We start from the raw sequence: 16,924 nt of genomic DNA, 5'->3' as shown, positions 1-16,924 counted from the left end.
TGTTACTCACATGTCTTTTTATCTTGCCCTTTTTATGTTTTTAAACTTACAATGTAACTTGGTTTTGTTATGATATATGTGTATTATTTTTTGGCATCATCTTTTTTATCATGTGTTTGTGGAGCTTTTCTCCTCGGGTCTCCACTGAAAATGGGCCCCCAGCCCAGTGGACTAACCCGGTTAACAAAGGACAAATAAAATAAACATATAATATATATATATATATGTGCGTGTGTGTGTGTGTCTGTGTGGGTTAAATATATATATATATATATAGAGAGAGAGAGAGAGAGAGATAGATAGATAGATAGATAGATAGATATACAGAAAGAGGGAAGGATGCATCTACAGATATATATATATATATATATATATATATATATATATATATATATATAGCTGGAGTTTCTTCATCTGTCATTTTTTTTTTATAATCACTGGCCTTGTGGATGCATGCCTTGGGGGTGGGAGTATAACAAAGAAATAAAAAAACTATTAAGAATTGCTTGAGTATACATTGACACACATCACATGTATTTAAGTATAAACCATCACTGCAATGAAGTCAGGATAACAGAGAAGATGTTCTTAAAGCCCCTGTTTGAACTGTGCCTCTTACTGACAAAACATATCAGCAGTATATAGCAAGGCAAACTACAGCAAAGCATCATTTGCAATCTGTGAGCAGAAAAGACCTATAACCTGAACACCATCTAGTGAAAGCACTTGCCTGGCTCCTTGGAACCTCATACAGCAGTATTCTGGGAACATTAGTATGTATTGGCAGAGTGCAATGTAATAGCATGCAGAACATTTCTCTTTATTATCCTGATGAGCTAATGGTCAGGTCCAGAAATCTGAAGGCAATTCACAAAGGTAAACAAGTACTAAAGAAAATAAATGGATGTGGGTGTTATTATGATCAGCTAGTTGGGAAACCAAATGATTGTGCTTTTAATAAATGATTAAGCAGAGATCATGATATGCACAAGAAGGAAAATTTTACTTCTTGCTCATCTCTCTTTATAAAAATATAGTAACCTATATCCACGTTTGTTTTTGCTGATTCATATAATATTTTGTATGTTTCTCTTGTCTCTCTTTTAGCTGCTCCAAAGGGTCCCAAGATAACAATGACACCAGCAAAACCCAGAGTTGGTGATACTGTCAGAATTGCTGTTCATGGTTTTCAGGTTGGTATTTTATATTATTATTTTATAGTTTATCTTTTTTTTCTGTTTGTTGCTCACATTTTGGAATGAAATAAAGTATGGAAACCTTTTCTTAGCCTTGCTTTGCACTTCTCTCATAAACTTTGTAGCTCTGCCCATAAAACAAGGACTTTAATCATGAACGTGGTTTTAAAGTTTGGTATTTTAATATACTTGCTCTTCATATAATCTCTGGCAAATGCACTATGAATGACATTTAGCCAATGTGGTGTGCTGGTGGACATGAATGGAGATTTAGTTGTAAAATATATAGCAAGACTGAGTACATTCAGTGCCATGCCTGGTACAGGCTTGTTTGCAGGACTATACTGATCTTTGAATACCGATTGTGAGGCTGCTACTTGCCCATCTATATGACTATGCCAGCACTAGTTTGCATTTGACTTCAGACACAGATTTGGTAACACTGCCAAGGCAAAGCTGAAAAAGAAATGTAACCAGGTATCTCACTTGAGATTTGCAGTCAAAGCTCCTGTAATACTAGTTGGATTATACAGATGGCTGTGTTCCAGTATTAACGTTAAACTAGAATGTTCCTGTGCAGTTTGCTAATTCAGAAAGGATGACTCAAAGTCCATAAAAATAGTTACATAAAACATAATCCAATAACAAAGGAATATGGCTTACAGATTTTTTTTTTTAAATGATGTAGATGGAAAGCCATTCCAGGTGGCCTGTGTTTAAGTCAAAGAAAACATTTTTTCCTGAGTTTGAGTTGCCTAAATATACACAATGCACTTGTAGGGGATTCTGAGACGTGATTACACTGTCAGCTGCCATTTCCCAAATGACAGCATTGAAGAGAAGCCTGCTGTCTTTCCTTGCAGAGAGATGACAGCATCATCAGGAATGTTAGATGCTGCAAGCCAGCCCCAAACATATTAGACTTATTAATATACTTATGGAACACTGACTTATGGGAAGCAATGTATGCGTGACAGTGCCTTCTTCATTCATGAATGGATATTGTTATTTTGTAAAATAACTCTTTGACACTCGTGAGCATTGCTAATGTCTTGAATTATGTAAAACTGAATTATGTAAAATGTCTAATAACTCTGTGAGTGGAAAACAAACTTGTCTAATGCAGCAGTATTTCTGATTATTTGAGCATACAAGGGCAAAATGACCCTGAAAACTGCAAAGTATAAATGGCATTGAGCTAGGATGGTAGAGGGCTAAATGCTTGGCAGGGACACTACGTCAAGTCACAAACCAGCTTTTATAGGTCATCATCAGATAGCCACAGATCTGACCAGACATCTGATACAAGACAATATGTTATGGACAGACACAATGACCCAATTTGCTGTGATTTTCTATGGACAGTCTGTCCTTCACTGATTTAATGCCGATTTAACAAAATGTAGGAGGATAACTTGCTTTGTTTGTTTTACATTGGGTGGCTTCCATCCCGACCACCAATGGCCAATAAGTAAATGACTAGGAAATCATCAGCAGATTTGGGAATAAAAGTTTTTTTTTTTTTTTTTTTTTTAATACAGGAAAAAAAAACGAATAATATAGCAAATAAACCCAAGAAGTGAATTGTGCGCGTTTGCAGAGCAAAATTGTATTCCACTGCCATCTTTAGGATATTTTGAGCACTACAGGAATAGTGTTTTTATCACAATGCAAGAAAGGAAGAAAGGTATGCCATATGAATAAAAGACTGAAGGATCACCAAATTATAAAAGAAAGCTGAAAGTAGGACATTGACTCTGCAAAAGTCAAGCTCCTTTGAAGTAAACAAGTTGCTCATATTCTCTGTATTTTATTAAAAAGGCTCAAGCATGCAAAAAAATGAAACGTTTTTGAAACAGTGAACTGTGACTTGCACAATAATAAAAATAAAAATGGGTTGCTTATTTGTAACCTGAAAGCTAACTGATGCAGGACTATTTTCAGCCAAGATTTGGATGATTGGACAGAAACAATAGTTTCATCTAATAAGGGCAAATGTATCAAACATCATTCAGCAGACATTCATTGCAATAATATTATGCATGTAAATTAAAATTAAAATCTGTCTCCTAACATTAGTGCAAAAAGAAGCATAGTACAACAAGCAACATATTTTAGATGAGAGCTAAATAATTAAATCAAAAATATAGGAATGAAAATGGTTGGGTAAACTATAATGAAGTTCATTTTCAAGTACTTAAACAGTCAGTCACAAAATAAAAAGTGCTTATTTCTTTTTACTCTACACATATGGCAAAATAAGAGTTTTGTGCTATTGCTGAGGTCAAATTATTTTGAATGTTGCACATGACACAGCTCAAAAACAGCTGTGAGTTTCCTCTGCATTGAAATGAGGAAGGAAGCAATTCTTCTCTAAAGGTAAGTTTGCTAAAGTTCTGAGATGAGGATGTATTTGGAAGAGGCCATTTTAGTTTTCTTAACAGTAAAACCAGGCCTAAGCACTATGACAGCACAAGTGCTCTCTAACCCCACAAGTAAGGAGATGTAGTCATGTTAAGCTTTTTATGCAATGAAGTCTGTCAGCTCAATGTATACAATTAAGGGTATGAGATGCAAGTAAGCATCAGTCAGTAGCCTTGGGTTTGATTCTTTCAGTCATCATTTGCCTCCTATGAATAAGTCGATTATCGGTCAGTGGTCTCAACCCCTGAAAAGAGGTACATTTTACTAGGGGGTTTACCCAATTGACATACAGGCACATAAATAATTAAATAATGGGCAGGTGCTAAAGCAAACAAGACAATAGAAGTGTGCTGTGAAATACGACAGGTATGCCATGCACATCCTCCAGCTGACATAAGAAATGGGTTCTTAATGATGTTCTCACTGGCTGTACAATGAGAGGAACCTGCAGAATTTATGAAGGTGCTTTTTCACCTTGTTTACATTTGACTGAGATGCCTAGAATATTAAGGGTACAGCATGTAGTAATCTGGGGGGGGGGGGGGCATTTTTTTCCTTTTGCTTTTCTAGCTTCAGGAGTGAGAAGGTGGCTTGCACAAAGACCACGTTCAGCATAATGATTTCTGTATGGCAAGAGAAAGTAAGGTAGGAAGCTAGTCAGATCACCAGATTCTTAAAAGGATGATCTATAGCATTGTAACTTTTTAGAGTTTTTGGATTAGTGTTTTCAAGCTATTGCAAAAATGATAATTTGAGTCCTACTTGTACAGATTAAAGATCTGAAGACAGTTTACTGTAGAGATTTAAGGCTAAGTGCATCTAATGAGCTTCATGCTGTACCCTGGGTTTGATTTCCTATCTCTCTGTTTGTTTGCCGTTTGATTTTGAGCATCACTTAAGTCAACACTGCCTCCTGATTACCCTTGAAAAGAAGCACTAGTTAACACATGAATGCAAATAAGAAAACCATAAGTAAAGAAAAGTAACCCCTCATTTCTAAAGCTTGGACAAAAGAGTTTTTTTTCATTCTCAACAGCTTTTAACTCCTCAATAAGAAGTACTAAGCTATATGAATGTAGAATTATCTCAAAACCTGTTACATCCATTTTAATCTGTGAGGTGCATGTCCCTCACAAAGATAAATGTTGTTGGTCGAAAGAAATCATGATTGTCAAACAGGAAGAATAATCTCTGAACCACTTTATTGCTTCTGGACCAATATGTAAGCCTCTGAGAATTTTCAGTAGCAATGAATGGTGTGTACACCATGCAATAATATATATTTTAAGCTGATTGAAATGTTAACAGATAAATCTCCAAATTCCATGTTGGGGAAAGATATTATCAGTGAATAAAAGTAGAGCAGTAATGGTACCATCACCTTTCTGAAAACGTATTTCCATAAAATTCAGCAGTTGCTTTAAATACTGTGGGAGGAGGGTCCGTTGACCTCCGTGATCCTTAGTGCTCTCTGTCTTTATGAAGTAACTTTCTATGTCTCCCACTTTCTGAGTTCTATCAGACTACCACCTTCATTTCTCTCTATACTATCTTCCCATATTAGTTCATTGTCGATACAAAAGTTGTTTACAATTTGATCAGGGATACTTAGTCTATTTCCTTGGTCGCTTATACCTGCTCTCACGCTTCTTTAACACCTGATCATTCTCAGTTATAGATCCAGACCAGAGATGGATGGGGGAGTTACTGATGACCAAGCATGAATGTCAGAAGTCATTCATTGTCTCTTCGTAGACACACCTTCACTCTCCTTTCATCTTGTGTATGTTTAGAAATCTGTCTGTAAAGCTATGAACACTGGACTACATACGTTTCATGCAGACAGGATGCTGTAATAGCTCAAAGTGAACATTTTTCTTTGTCATGCTTTTCCTTCCAAAACCATCCGCTCTCCTCATACCACCTAGATGTCGTCTTTGTTGTGTTTCCATGCCATGTCTTACTTTTTGGCTTTTACCTCCATCTTTTAAACACACTGTGACTTATTCAACACAGCAATGAAATAACTGAATTAATCAGAGGAACTGAGAGCCACTAAGACCCCAGAAGCAATGTGGTTTATGATACTCTGAGGTGCATTTTAAAGCTTTTTTGCAACCTTCAACTTCTGATGTCTGGATGTCCTTATTGCTTTCCTGTATTCACCCTCGATTTTTCCCAAGGATCAAAAAATAGTTCTAGTTCATTATTTTTATACCACTCTCTCTTTTACATGTTTGTTATTTATATATATATATATATATATATATATATATATATATATATATATATGTATAGGTCTACTTCATTGAAATCCCATTTCACTGACATTCATTTCACTGAGACCAAATCACCAAAAGTTCAAATTACTGAAAATTCATGTCACTGAATCGTAAGCTATAGAGTTGATGTGGCAGTGTGTAGACTACTGTGAGGCAAGTAAAGGTTATATGCCCTTATCCCCACTGTAGTGTGACCTGGAGTTATTATTTATTGTTAGGGGGGGTGTGGGGGGCACAACCCCCCCCCACTTAGTTTGGTTTTATATTGTCCGCTTTCTTTTAAGAGGATGAATATGTAGCTTTTAAGTTGTGGAAAGAGGTAGGCTTTAGTTTTGTGAGTTTACTTGTCTATGGTTTCCCATTTAGTCATGTGAAATGTAGCATTATAAGCTGTCAGTGAAATGAGAATCAGTGAAATTAAGTTTTCAGTGTTGTGAACTTTAGGTGATTAGGTCTCAGTGAAATTAATTTCAGTGAAATGGGATTTCGGTGAAGTGAAGTAGACCCATATATATATATATATATATATATATATATATATATATATATATATATTCCATATTTTATTATATTTTTATATTCTTCTCCTCTAAACCTTTCTTTCTCTTTTCTTTTTCTTAGCCACACCCATCCACATACCTTCATATTTTGCAAGTAACAAATTTCATAGTATTGTCTCTTTTAGACACTTTTATCACCCAAAACACATTTATTGATGCTAATAAAACAACTGGATTTGTTTAATTCAAGTCTCCCCCCTTTTCTTTTACATTATGAACTATCCTACTTTTTTATTGCATTCAGCTTTGTTCCTTACAAAAACAAAAAAGATACCCACAAATTCAGTTTCCATGTAGAATGGCAACAATTATAGATACCACCTAAATATGCTAGCTTTCATAAAATATATGTTTAACAGGTTTACTATGACTTACTTGAATGTCAGTCAGTCAAATGCCGATGTTCAAAATCACGGCATTCAATGGGCAGGAAATCGAACCAACAGAGGTCGACTGAGTTTAGTTGAGTTGCATGGTGCACTCAACCTTTTTGCAAGCGACGCACCGAGACTGTGGAGGGAGGTTGCACTTCAGTGAGAGACAGGGAGTTATCCCATTTCCTAACTGTAGTGTGATCTCAGAGTTGGTGCATTTAATGTTCAGGGGGTGTGGGAGGTGCAGAATGAATGTACTGTTGAATGTAGAGTTCAACGGTACGTTATTGTGCATAGCAGTGACGTCACCTCCTGCTATGTCGAATACATCGAACCATGGAGGTCGATGTATTAAGTTTCACTGTGGTTCACTATTCAGAATTTCGAATTCAACATTTCAGGTCGACATTGTAAATGATCGACCGAAGTTGATTCAAAATTTCCATAGTAAACTGTTTAACATATATATCATTTTTCTTAGGGACAACTGAAATTACCAATTTAGCAACATTATTTTTTTTTTTTATTTGAACTTCTCTCCATTGTTCTATTACCATTTGTTCCTTCCAAAATGTATCCCGTAGAATATCAATTCCACTTCTGGTAAAATAAATTCCTGCTATTCTTATTACATCTCATCTCCCTTCCTTTTTTTCTTATTTAGCTGTAGCCCTACTATACCCAAAATTTGTTCTGTAAATTATGTCTTTCACCCAATGCTTGTTATTGGCTACTAAAACCAAATCATTTGCATAGGTTAACTCTAAAGGTAACTTTAACCCTTTCGTAACTTCCCATCTGCCATCCTCTAACCATGATCTACATGACTGCATAACGGCATTCATTACAACTGCATACAGCTACAAGTTGAATGGACAACCCCACTTTACCCTTCCCTGTCGTATCTTTTTTCCTACCCATCCTTTCACTATCACAGACTTACAAGAATTTTCATAAATTCTCCTCACTATCCTAATTTTTCCTCTTTCCTCATATTCCTTTAAAATGTTCAACTTTCTCCATGATCAATGCTATCAAATGCCTTAGCCACATCACATACTACTAGTTTCTCCTTCCCCCTTATATATACACTCAGTCACTTCTTTAAACATCATTAGCATTTCCTTTACTCTTTACCTTTAAACCCACTTGTACACCCCTCCATTCAATTCTTCTTTCATGAAAACCATCATTCTTTTCTGAATAATCTTCATAAATATTTTATAGTCAGTATTTCCCAATGCAATTGATCTCCAATTTTTATTCCTTCCCTTTCTCCATATAAATTTTGCAATCCCCCCTACAAATCTGGACTTGTTTTGTATCTTCTCCCTTCCATTCATTCAAAATTTCCTGGAAAAACATCCTTTCATTATTAAACATTAAAAAAATACTATACCCTAATGTTTCTGGGCCTGATGCAGATTTTTCTTTGCCATTCTTTATAGCATCCTGTAACTCTTTTTTTTCCAGTTCAACTTTCAGTCTCCATTTTCTCCTCACCCTTCACCCAATAGAACCTTACTCCCTTTTCTGACTCACAGCTCATATCTCCCTCTTCTTCTTCTTCTTCTTCTTCCCATTCCTTTGTTTCTAATACCCCAAACCTGTTTTCCATCTCTGCATGTGTTTATTTTCCATTTATTAGTCTCTAATGATTTTTTTTTCTTTATTTTACCTTGTAGTTCATAACCCACTATCACCAACCACATCCCTTAATCATTTTCTTCCACCCTTTCTTGCATTAAACTGGTTTTTCATCCTCATTTTCCTCATTTCTGTCTCTTCATGAATTATTGGACTGTCATACCAAAATGCTCCTCACTTCTACATTTCCTACATTATGGTTTAAAGTTTTATTCTGGACTGTTGAAACTTTCTACACTGTTCACACCTTGTTTTTGTACAATCCCTGATTTAAAATGATTTATTCCCACAGAAAAGAAAACTGTTTTTAGTCACCTCAGTACTTAACACTCACTTTTTTTCCCATTTATTGCTACCACATTATACACTCACTGAAACTTAGTTTTTGTTTTTAAAGTTCCATAAACTTCTCAACCCTAGCGCACACTTTTCTATCATTAACCTAGCGCACACTTTTCTATCATTCAAAGCTTTTTTTAACAATGCAAATCCTGACAGATGCTTAAAAAATAATAAATTTCCTTCTTAGACGCACACTGAAACTTATTTTTTGTTTTTAAAGTTCCATAAACTTCTCAACCCTAGTGCACACTTTTCTATCATTGACCTAGCGCACACTTTTCTATCATTCACAGCTTTTTTTAACAATGCAAATCCTGACAGATGCTTAAAAAATAATAAATTTCCTTCTGTCTCAGTCATCTAAATTGTGACAACAGATTTAATTTTAACTGTACATTTAAAGTTTGACAAGCATAGTCCTTCCAAAGAGCTATATTAATTCTCCTATTACATTCATTTAAAATGTTTTCATCTAATGCAAATGGCTCAAATATTGCTTCACAGAAAACATCAGTTCCTGTATGTTTTAATGACTAATATCAGACAGACTGAATCATAAAGGCATCACAGTATTGTCTAAAATGCAGTATCTATTTTTTGTTCGTACTTTGTTTCCATCCTCAGCATAGACTTTCTCCTCCAGCTCTCAGCAGCTACAGTCTGTCTCCTCCACCCATGCACATCCTTTTCTTTCTGCTTTATTTTAGTGAACCCTACTACTGCTGCTGCATAAGATTTTACTCTGGAAGCAATGCTGTCAGTCTCTCTCTGTGTTGCACTCTTTGCTCCGTCTCCCACCCAATACAGAGCAGACCCCTAAAGCTAGTTATTCCACTAGCCAGATGTGCCTCATCTGTATCCATACCATTATCTCCTTGCTGCTAAATATTTTGTCAATTATCACACTCCATTTCATGGCTTCTGATTCTGCTCATATCTCTCTCCTTCTTCATCTTTTTGTTGTTGTTATAAAATAGAGTTGTCCAGTCCCCCTGATGCCAAGATATTCACCTCCAAAGTATAGTTTCCTTCTAAATTACAGTTTCCATTTTATAATACTCCAGCTCACCTCCATCTTAGAGTCAGTGATCAACAGTAAAAGCCCTCTGGTGCCACCTAGTGATCAGAGACCTTATATCTGAAAACAAAACATAATAAAACATATATAAAAATGCATATTATACCATGACCCCCCCCCATTATTATTCCAAAACGTGCACGCTGATTGGCCAGCATGCCCATTGTAAATTGAGTTATACTAATGGAAAAAGGTCCGGTCGCCCGAACTTTTTTCCATTAGTATAACTCTCTTTTTAAAACACTGTCTCGCTATGTTAAATGGGTTTAATATAGCGAGACAGCTTTAAAATAAGCAACGGAAATCTCCGTTGCTTATTTTAAAGCTGTCTCGCTATGCTAAACCCATTTAACATAGCGAGACAGGTTTTAAAAAAAGCAACGGAGAAAGCAAGATCTCCGTTGCTTTTTTTAGTGTTTCGCTATGTTAAATGAGTTTAACATAGCGAGACAGTTTTAAAATAAGCAACGGACATCTCCGTTGCTTATTTTAAAGTTGTCTCGCTATGTTAAACCCATTTAACATAGCGAACACTAAAAAGCAACGGAGATCTTGCTTTCTCCGTTGCTTTTGCTCAACTCTGATGTACTGCGCAGGCGCCGGTACATCAGAACTGCCGGATGCCAGACATCTGCGGAAGGGCAGCAAACAGGCATTATACTATGCCATTATTTAAGAAAAGTAATAGTTTCTTTTCTTAAATAATGTCATGGTATAATAGCAATAACCCACTTCTGGGTGTGGGTAATGCTGTATTTACTCACGGTTGGCTTTGTTTGGTCCCTCGGGCGACCAAACCACGCCAACCGTGGGTAAATCCAACATTACCCACACCCAGGCGTGGGTTATTGCTATATTGTTATTTGGACAATATTAATACATATGTTATATTACAATTAAAATGTTTAAATAACTAATGTTTAACAGCTTTAAGACTGGGATATATAATTATATGTTTGTTGAAGTAAATATTTATTTTATTGCATTGCGCACATTGTATTTCTATGATTTGATTGTATGAGTTATAAAATGTGATGATGTAATGGTATGTGCAGATGATGAAGTCTGTATCAGATGGAAGTGCTTAATTTGCTGTTTTGGAATAAAGTGTTGGTATTGATTTGGTTCATCCTGGTTTTTCAGTTTGTGCTGTCATATTTTCTTTTTGTTAATTGTATTTTTTGCTGTTGTTCTGCTCAGTCAGGACCTTATTTTGGAATGGTAAGATTACCAAACTAACTCTCTAGCTCAGCAGCTTGGCTGCAAAATGTCTTATCTGATATTTGCAGAGCCATCTATTAAGTCCTGAAAGCCTCCAAAATCTCTTATGAGGCAGCTAAGGAACACTGTTTCCTGATACGAGTGCCGCTTAGAATTTTTCATTCCTTTGCCACCCAGATAAGCCCTGTTTCATACATCATAACATTAAAGGCAAACATTTAGCAACCCTAAAGGACTTATGCAATCTGAATCAAACTGTAATTAGATACCCAGATTTATATTACATAAAGCACACTTCATAGCACCCACATGCACCTAAAGACAATTTACAGTAGCAGAATTGGAACCCCCACCCCACTCAGTTTATAACACTGTTTGACCTCCTTTGTCTGTCCTACATTTTGCAGTAGAAGCCTGACATATGAAATTAATTGTCCTGGTTCTGTCGTAGGCATGTCTGTAACTCACTTTAGACTGTATGTATTTAAGTATAACAAACTTGCCTTCAGTATCGGTTAATACATAGCATAGAAAATATACCTGTGTAGCTTTTTTACATGAAAGTGTTTATTAATATTTTTTAACTGAACATCAATTTCCTGTAATAAAATTACTGACATCACATGTTGCCAAATCAGTTCCAGTTAGAAAAACTCCACTTGTAATTTATTTTCTAGTGGACCAAATTCCATCTCTCACTCAATCTTTACTTAAGTACTGTGTCTAAACTTCCATAACCTTTTTATTATCCATTACAAATTATATTATTCAGCTTTGCCTTGTAGATAAGTACGTGTGTGTGTGTGTGTGTGTGTATGTGTGTGTGTGTGTGTGTGTGTGTGTGTGTGTGTGTGTGTGTGTGTGTGTGTGTGTGTGTGTGTGTGAGAGAGACAGTTTTAGGCTGAGGGACTATATTTTGTGAATGGGGCTTGTTCAGCAGAATGACACTTTTGTCATTTCATTTTTGGCAGTCTGATCTTTGATGAAGGATATATTTAAATCTCATAAAAGTGACTTACATACATCCTCCTCTTTGCCTTCCTGTTGTGTTTTGTGTTGAGTCTGTGTCTTTGCAGTGTTCAGTCCAGCTGCAAATGTCTGTTCTAGCTACATGTTGCATAGCATGACACAGACTAGGAGTATCTGTACATTTATCTCCACTAAACACAGGACCACACCTGTGAGGCATCTAAGCAGCTAAGCCACTCTTCCTAGATGAAAGGCATTCCCTTTACCATTCCTTATATTTGGATCTGGATGTATATATTCTCTGCAAACTGTTGTGGACAATAATTAGGGGTTATTTTACAGGGATGAAGATGGTAGGCAGCATCACATGTATTCTGCATGAACATCATTGTTTATCCACATACCACATTTTATTCATTCTATCCACGTACCACGTTTTAGTCATTCCAACATGGGTCCTGGTTTCCTATGTGCCACTCATACTAACAAGATAACTGATAATGGTCCAGAGCAAGCTGCCATTCTGCTGCATGCATTCATTACAAGGAGTACCAGGGTGCAATAATACCACTGAAGCTATATAATGCTTTGTAGCTGATGCTACTGATCCATCCTTCCGAATACCACACATTATTTTCTTCTCACACTGTCACACATTTCAGCTTATATGGGTACATTCTGTAATACCTCCAACATGGGCAGGCCTGCAACTCTGTGAAAGGATTGCAAAGTAGTTGTTCCTCCCTCCTAGACAAAGCAGATAATGACCTGATGACCTGTAGTCAGCATGTGGCACAATGCTCAGGTAAAGATCGCATCCAGTATCTTCTAGGCACATGTTTAGCAAATGTATTTATTTGTTAACCAAGTAATGTAGGTAACATTTCCTCTTATCAGGTGTGATTCAAGAGCACTGTTTGATTAAGCGATCTCATTAGAGTGACACAGCAGGCAAATGAAGACCAAAGGTGCCAAATCTAAGATGAGAAGATGAAGCTTGTTTGAAAATAGCTCTAATCTCCTGCACTAAACTGCCAGCCAGACGTGCACGTCAGATATGTGGGGCAGGCATAGTATATCATCATTAAACCCTGGAATCCACCTGTGATGTGATGCAATGTGTCTGAAGCATCTGCTCACACACTATTCCTTTTTGGCACCATCTACCACTCTCTACTTTTTTATTACATTGGCAGAGCATAAACATTGGTGTGTATTATTTCCAGCACACTAAGAGCTGCAAAATGTTATATTGTTCGAGAATTAAACACAATATGGTGCAAAATTAAATTATGTTGAATTATTCTTCATTTCCACATTATAGGTCTTTGCTGATTTATGTCACATGACCTTATATGTTTTTGGTGAGCTGTTCTAGTAACTTCCACTGTCCTATGCTGAACAGTTGCTCCAGCCTTTAAATCTAAGTTCACTATGCATACATGCTGCTTTTAACAGACAATGATGCACTTACATATTTAAAAATTTCAATGGGTGAATAAAGGAGAAAGGCCATTCCTACCAAAGGTTGTGTAGTGAGGGAATTGTGAGACATCGGTATGCAAGAGCTAAGATGTATTACTAGTAAATTAGAGAGAAACTACCATTTAAAAAGAAATCTTTTATGTGGGGCTATGCCTTTCAAAAGGATGATGATGATGATGATGATGGGTTTAAAAGCTAATATCTTTTTTTTTTTTTTTTACACAATATCTCCTGCCTCAGGTTGTAATCCTGCCTTTTGTGGCATTTGTATAGCATTGCATAGATCTTAAGGAAAATTCTCAGACTATCATTCAAGTTTTTATAGCCCTTTTTTAGAGCTAGTCATCATCATCATCATCTTCTTTTGGCTGTTCCCATTAGGGGTCACCACAGCAGATCACCTGTTCCCATTTCTTCCTGTCCCCTGCATCATGCTGTTTCACACCAACCGCCTGCATGTCCTCTCTCACCACATCCATAAACCTTATCTTAGGCCTTCCTCTTTTCCGGTTACCTGGCAGCTTCATCCTTAGCATCCTTTTCCCAATATACCCAGCATCCCTCCTCAGCACATGTCCAAACCAACGCAATCTCGCCTCTCTTGTTTTGTCTCCAAACTGTCCAACCTGAGATGACCCTGTAATATATTGATTCCTAATCCTGTCCATCCTAGTCACACCCAGTGCAAATCTTAACATCTTTAACTCTAATACAGCCAGCTCTGACTCCTGCCTTTCCGTCAATGCCACCGTCTCCAACCCTTATAACATAGCTGGTCTCACTACCCTCTTGCAGACCTTCCCTTTCACTCTTATTGGTACCCATCTGTCACAAATCACTCCTGACACTCTTCTCTGCCCATTCCACCCTGCCTGTACTGTCTTCTTCACCTCTCTTCCACACTCACCATTACTCTGAACTGTTGATCCCAAGTACTTAAACTCATCCACCTTTACCAACTCTACTCCCTGCATCTTCACCATTCCTCTACCCTCCCTCACATTTACACACATATATTCTGTTTTAGGCCTGCTGACCTTCATTCCTCTACTCTCTAAAGCATATCTCCACCTCTTCAGGGTCTCCTCTACCTGGTCCCTACTCTCACTACATATCACAATGTCATCTGCAAACATCATAGTCCATGGGGCCTCCTGTCTGATCTCATCTGTCAACCTGTCCATCGCCACTGCAAATAAGAAAGGGCTCAGAGCTGATTCTTGATGTAATCCCGCCTCCACCTTAAATGTATCTGTCACTCCCAAAGCAGTCCTCAACAATGTCACACTATCCTCGTACATATCCTGTACCACTTTTACATACTTCTCTGCCACTCTCGACTTCCTCATACAATACCACAACTCCTCTCTAGGCACCCTGTCATATGCTTTCTTTAAGTCCACAAAGACACAATGCAACTCCTTCTGACCTTCTCTGTATTTCTCCAACAACACTCTCAGAGTTTTTAGAGCTAGTGATCCATGCAAAAGTTTTTGTGGCAATCACCCAATGTCTTCTGTGCCACTTCTAACTTCCTTTAGTCCGCACAAAGTTTTAGGAGGTGCTGACTACACCTCATGACTGTTGTTTAGCCTCTTCTTGTTCCCCAACAGTAACCCAGTTCACTACTTACATTTTGTACTTCAGCATGGTGCTGCCCTCATCATTATTTGAGGGCCAGAGCAGTTCTGCGTCCTGACTAAATAATAAAACAAGTCAGTCCATACATGCATATATGAGGTTTGTGCCCTATGGCCTGAACCTCAACACAAATGAGTACAACAGCACTTACAAGGGCTTTAGATAAGGCAGAGTAAACGAAATGCTAGCAATTCATAAACTTCACAGTGTAGAGAAATTAATCTGTCATTAAATGGAGATCTTTGTAGGAAGCCATGAACAGAGCTAACAGTTCATCAGTGAAGTAAAGCAATCACTGATGAATGATTTCTTAATTATAATAGATAACAGAACTGCCTCTGACTAACAGTAGTTTGTGTTACCTTTAAGAAATGGCATACCCTTTATTCAGTCTAATGGTCTTGAACAAAATAATAATAGCCCTTTTTTTTCTCAAATCCTCCCTGACCTGAAATTGGGTATTATAGTTTTAAACATTCACCATTGAATCAAATTTCTGTCCCTTGAGCTACTTTCAGAATAACTGCAGGATCACTCATTTCATATGCTGTGCAGAACAAACTGCCACATATGTAAATTAAAATTTGTATGAAAAAAGTTGGTTATCTGCCCAGACTTCATTAACTCTGATGAAATACTCAGAAGACCTTTCTTGGTTTAGCAATGTTCACTAGGTAATGTTTGAGATTACTTTTGCATGCTGACAATGACATAGAAGTGACAACGTTTTTTTTTTGTTTGTGAGTGTAATTATGCCGGATTGCCAACAATATTTAGAAAGGTGGGTCCCTTAACTGCTGTACCAGTTTCGTATTTAGTTGGCTTGCATGAAGGGATGTTTCTAGTTTCCTGAATTTTTCTAATTTAAGCATTCATCATGTCGATAATATTTGAGCAACACAAAAAAATACATGCATGCTTTTCTTAGTGGTACCTTGCCATACCTACAAATATTGTGTTACATTTACAAATGTAATAAACAGCAGAGAAATAAGTCCCTTTAGATGTTGCCATTATATTTTTGTTATTATTGCAGTCATTTTGTATAGTTGCAACAAACAACTGACTAGTAAAATAATCAGAGTGCTGTTTAAAATCGTTCTGTTGGTTAACGTGTTATGCAAAACACAGAAATCAATCACTTTCTTATTGCAGCTAAGTGGCATAAAGAACTATATACCCAAATTACTCACCTGTTTGTTGGAGAGATTTGAACCTGTCACAGGACACCTTCACTGATAAGAATATAATCATCAAGCAACTCTCCATCAAACAACAACAATTCTAGGCTGGTAGGAGTACAATGACTCCTCTATGGACTTAGACTGATGACATGTTAACTAATATGGACAAAGAAAATCTTACTGGAACTCTGTTCGTTAACATAGCCTGTACCCTATACATGGTAAACCACCCCATTTTACCTCTCCGTCTGCAAGACATTGAGATCAGCTCTAATGCCACTGTATGGTTTATGGACTTTCTATCCTACCATTCATTTCAGAAAGCAATAGGAGCTCATCTTTCTAGCAGTTTCCTCATTCACTCCCATTCACTCTGGAGTCCTACAGGGCTCCAATCGAGTGCCTCTTCTGTTCTCAGTCTTCATCAACAAATTGCCACTAGGCCTACCCAATTTACCACAATGTCTTTATGCAGATAATATGGTTATCTTTAGGTTTCGATCCCTCACATCATACAAGTG

General features: G+C 37.0%; 1 protein-coding gene across 1 annotated transcript in view; it reads left to right on the top strand.

The window, feature by feature from the left end:
• IGSF21 (immunoglobin superfamily member 21) overlaps nt 1–16,924 on the top strand; it is a gene marked incomplete at its 5' end in the record, with an annotated part of 1,235,684 nt that overhangs the window by 1,062,741 nt on the left and 156,019 nt on the right. Inside the window, one exon of the mRNA XM_044061896.1 lies at nt 1,108–1,193. Coding sequence (XP_043917831.1) covers nt 1,108–1,193 — 86 coding nt within the window. The remainder of the gene's footprint in view (nt 1–1,107; nt 1,194–16,924) is intronic.

Source organism: Protopterus annectens, chromosome 2.part0, assembly GCF_019279795.1.
Source record: "Protopterus annectens isolate FY-2018-M chromosome 2.part0, PAN1.0, whole genome shotgun sequence".
NCBI classification, from domain to species: Eukaryota; Metazoa; Chordata; order Ceratodontiformes; family Protopteridae; genus Protopterus; species Protopterus annectens.
The sequence above is the reverse complement of the archived record's forward strand: the minus strand, read 5'-3'. Positions and strand labels throughout refer to the sequence as shown.